Below are 4,130 nucleotides of genomic sequence, written 5' to 3' on the forward strand. Positions count from 1 at the left end.
AAAAACATGTTTTAAAATTCGACCGTATAGGTCACCTTATGTTCGACTTCGACAACCATTCCTTTTTTTAAATTCATAAATAAAATATTTTATTTGTTTTGTTTAAAGAAAGTGCATTGAAATCCGTTTCTAAGAATCGTGAGAAATTTTGAAAAACACTTTTTTAAATTTTTTTCTCTTTCTCTCTCCCTCGCTCTCTCTCTCTTGATTTTTAATTGAGTGATCGTTAGCATTTTCCCAAACGAATATTTGTTTCATTCCGATGTATGTTTGGTATGCCGATCGATCTGTGCGGGCCTTCTTAAAGATTTGCTACATCTTTTGAAAATCAGTTCTCGCGAAACATTCAAACAACAAATGTTTGAAAAAATTACACGTTTATAATTTTCGCCGGAAAAAAAAATAACAAAACGATTTGGCGTGTTGAGTTTCGGAAATTTGTGTTGTTGTGTTTTTTGGTTTGTTAAAAAAAAAAAACAGATTTCCTTTTCGTCTTTCATTTTACCGCATAAAAATTCATGATTGTCTATTAGAACATAAGTATATATATTTATACCGAATGACAGATGCGGATTGCGGAATCATAAACAAAAAAATGTGTTATTTATTTTTGTTGTTGTTTGTGTTTTAAGTGAATTAAAAAAAATCTCTTTCTAATTTTTTAATATAGTTACACAAAACATCTCAATAATCATCGATATAACATCATCATCATCATCATCATGAAGTGTTCGACTTCGCCATTAGCCGCCAACTTGTTGTTGGCTTTTTATGCCGTTTTATTTTCACTTGTCATTCAAGTGGCCAATGCATCGGTATTTGGTATTGGAGCCCGTATGTTCGGCGATCAATTGCTAATGAAAGATATTCTGCGAACGCCATTTATCTCGCTGACCAAGGAGACTGTCATTACCTTCAATTATGCCATACCGGAGCCAATTACCTATATTGAAATGATATCGGATGAGGTAAGAAGAGAAATCTTCTTTAAAAAATCCACGCCTTATTTGATCGATTCGACCTGCTAAAAATATTCTTTAAAAAATCCACGCCTTATTTGATCGATTCGACCTGCAAAAATATTCTTTAAAAAATCCACGCCTTATTTGATCGATTCGACCTGCAAAAATATTCTTTAAAAAATCCACGCCTTATTTGATCGATTCGACCTGCAAAAATATTCTTTAAAAAAATCCACGCCTTATTTGATCGATTCGACCTGCAAAAATATTCTTTAAAAAATCCACGCCTTATTTGATCGATTCGACCTGCAAAAATATTCTTTAAAAACTCTACGCCTTATTGGTCGGAAGGTTGTTGAAAAATATTCTTTAACAAATCCACGCCTTAATGGTCGGATGGACCTGAAAGAATATTCTTTAAAAAAACCCGCCTTGTTGGTCGGAAGGTTGCTGAAAAAATTCTTTACAAATTCTATTATCTTTTTTGCAGGAAATCTATGTTAATGTCGATTTCAGTTATGAAAATGATTTAATTAACGGAACCATCCGACGAATGTTACCAAATATTACCCAGGATCCAACCACTGAATTCGAAAGTAATAAAGATCCCTTCGAGGTGTTAATACAAATCTATGGTTATCATCAACTTCCCCAGAATGTCAATTCCCGTTATATCCTAAATCGTGGTCAAAATCTTTATGATCTACTAAAATCGAGTGGGGAACCTGAGGCCACCATCAAGGAGACATTAAATCTCATGCGCGAAGATAGCAGAGCCCTGGAACATATGGACGAGGAATATGTTGAAGAGAATAATGATATATCATCAGATGTGGATGATCATCATGTGGAACACCATCAGCCTCCGGATCTATCGGATGAAGCTCTTTTCAGTTCGAATATGAATAAAATTGTTCAGTTGGGTGAGAGGCAAGAGGGTAAGATACTGATTTGAAACTATTAAAAAAATAGGAATTCATTTTTTTCTCTTTTCTATCAGGTGACTATTTGTTGTACCATGCCGATCAAACCTCCCCGGACACAACCGATGAACCCACAAATCACTCGGTGATATTTTATTTTATCGACAACAGTTTTATAACTTGTGTGGAATTTTTTATAATTGATGTAAGTATTAAAAAATGCAATTCAAGTCAGCTGAATTAGGTTTCCTATGGAAAAACTTCAATTTAGCTCAGGTTTTTATTAGGAAATCTTCAATTCAGCCTGGCTGAATAATGTTTTCTATAGGAAATCTTCAATTCAGCCTGGCTGAATAAGGTTTCTAATAGGAAATCTTCAATTCAGCCTGGCTGAATAAGGTTTCTAATAGGAAATCTTCAATTCAGCCTGGCTGAATAAGGTTTCTAATATGAAATCTTCAATTCAGCCTGGCTGAATAAGGTTTCTAATAGGAAATCTTCAATTCAGCCTGGCTGATTAAGGTTTCTCATAGGAAATCTTCAATTCAGCTTGGCTGAATAAGGTTTCTCATAGGAAATCTTCAATTCAGCCTGGCGGAATAAGGTTTCTCATAGGAAATCTTCAATTCAGCCTGGCTGAATAAGGTTTCTCATAGGAAATCTTCAATTCAGCCTGGCTGAATAAGGGTTCTCATGGGAGATCTTCAATTCAGCCTGGCTGAATAAGATAGGAAATCTTCAATTCAGCCTGATTTTCTATAAGAAATCTTTAATTCAGTCTCGCTGAATAAGATTTTCTACAAGAAATCTCTAATTCAGCTTGGCTGAATAACGTTTTCTATAGAAAATCTTCAATTCAGCCTGGCTGAATAAGGTTTCTCAAAGGATATCTTCAATTCAGCCTGGCTGAATAAGATAGGAAATCTTCAATTCACCCTTGATTTTCTATGAGAAATCTTTAATTCAGCCTAGCTGAATAAGGTTTCCTTTAGGAAATCTTCAATTCAGCCTAGCTGAATAAGGTTTTCTGTAGGAAATCTTCAATTTAGCCTGGCTAAATAAGGTTTTCTTTAGGAAATCTTCAATTTAGCCTGGCTGAATAAGCTATCCGTTAGCAAATTTTCAATTCAGCCTCGCTGAATACGTTTTCAGTTAGAAAATATTCAATCCAAGCTGGCTGAACAGTTCTCATTATGTTCCTCCCGTTCTCCCATGTTTCCCCATTAACTAATTCTCATTTCTTTCTTTCTTTAGCACTATTTAAATCACCCGCTCGCCACCAATTCCCATCCCATTGTCGAATATGAGAAACTGTCACAGCACACCCTCAAGGCAATTGTTACAGATCAGCACACAACCAGCCTGTTCGTCGAAATGCATATCTATGGCTATGAGCCAAATGACAAACCTGTTGACTTTAAATCCTATTTGAAAAGTGGCCAAGTAGTCACAGCCAGTGATGGTGATGATGACGATGATATTGTGGATGTGCGAATACAACTGCCATTGACAGCGAAGAGACGCACTCGTGTCCTATTCAATCAGGCAGAAGCCGGAGCAGCAGAGGCATCAGCAACTGACGATGCTGGACAACAAGTCGGCATTTATAATTGGTTGATCGTCCTGATGATGACGACTTTGACAGTTCTAATGATTGGACGGCACAATGGCTATGGTGTTTAGAGTGCGCCGTCATTGTTTGTCGGGATGCTGACGACGACGATGATGGTGTCTGCGAGCAATGAATGGATGCTGAATGCCATTGTATTTATTTGTGAAGTATTTATTTATTTAGAATTGTCTAAGTTTTAATTTATCTTTGTATGTGTGCGTGTATGTGTGTAATATTAATATGAAATATATAACAAGTATTTAGTTATTAAATTGAAGATGTGAGGTTATTTGGTTCGTTTAATTATTTTAATATTTAGATTCGAAAGTACTACAAAGGTCTGTCCTTTTCAAAAGCACCTTCCATTTGTCTACATATTTCACTCGTGAAGCTGTTCGGCATTGTTCGGTTCCATAGTTAATTTTACTTCAATCGTACATTGGTACACGCCCGTGAACACGGGAAAAACTAGTTAAAGAACTAAATCAAAATGAACTAGGTGAACGAGAGCAGGAAGGTGAACGATTTGAACAAGAGGAACTAGATGGCCGCAAGAATTGGACCTAGCACCACTAATTCCTTCTGCGAAATAGTACCGATTAACTAGTTTGTTCCAGAACGTCTTAATGAAAT

General features: G+C 35.9%; 1 protein-coding gene across 1 annotated transcript; it reads left to right on the forward strand.

Annotated features, from left to right (window-relative positions):
• Positions 1–722: 722 nt before the first annotated feature.
• On the forward strand, positions 723–3,568 carry LOC133328904 (uncharacterized). The gene is made up of 4 exons (XM_061537414.1): positions 723–968; positions 1,453–1,900; positions 1,963–2,090; positions 3,140–3,568. Exons 1-4 carry the CDS (start codon positions 723–725, stop codon positions 3,566–3,568), a joined length of 1,251 nt encoding a protein of 416 aa, XP_061393398.1.
• The last annotated feature ends 562 nt before the right edge of the window (positions 3,569–4,130 follow it).

The sequence above is a fragment of the Musca vetustissima genome, unplaced genomic scaffold (genome assembly GCF_032173495.1).
Source record: "Musca vetustissima isolate MV318-11 ecotype Yass unplaced genomic scaffold, APGP_CSIRO_Mvet_v1 utg14752, whole genome shotgun sequence".
Classification (NCBI taxonomy): Eukaryota; Metazoa; Arthropoda; class Insecta; order Diptera; family Muscidae; genus Musca; species Musca vetustissima.

Bases quoted from the DNA above. Each gene is read 5' to 3' on its own strand.
- LOC133328904 (XM_061537414.1), top strand. From the start codon at position 723: ATGAAGTGTTCGACTTCGCCATTAGCCGCCAACTTGTTGTTGGCTTTT. The intron at 969-1,452 runs GTAAGAAGAGAA...TCTTTTTTGCAG, and splicing joins TTGAAATGATATCGGATGAG to GAAATCTATGTTAATGTCGA. The intron at 1,901-1,962 runs GTAAGATACTGA...CTTTTCTATCAG, and splicing joins GTTGGGTGAGAGGCAAGAGG to GTGACTATTTGTTGTACCAT.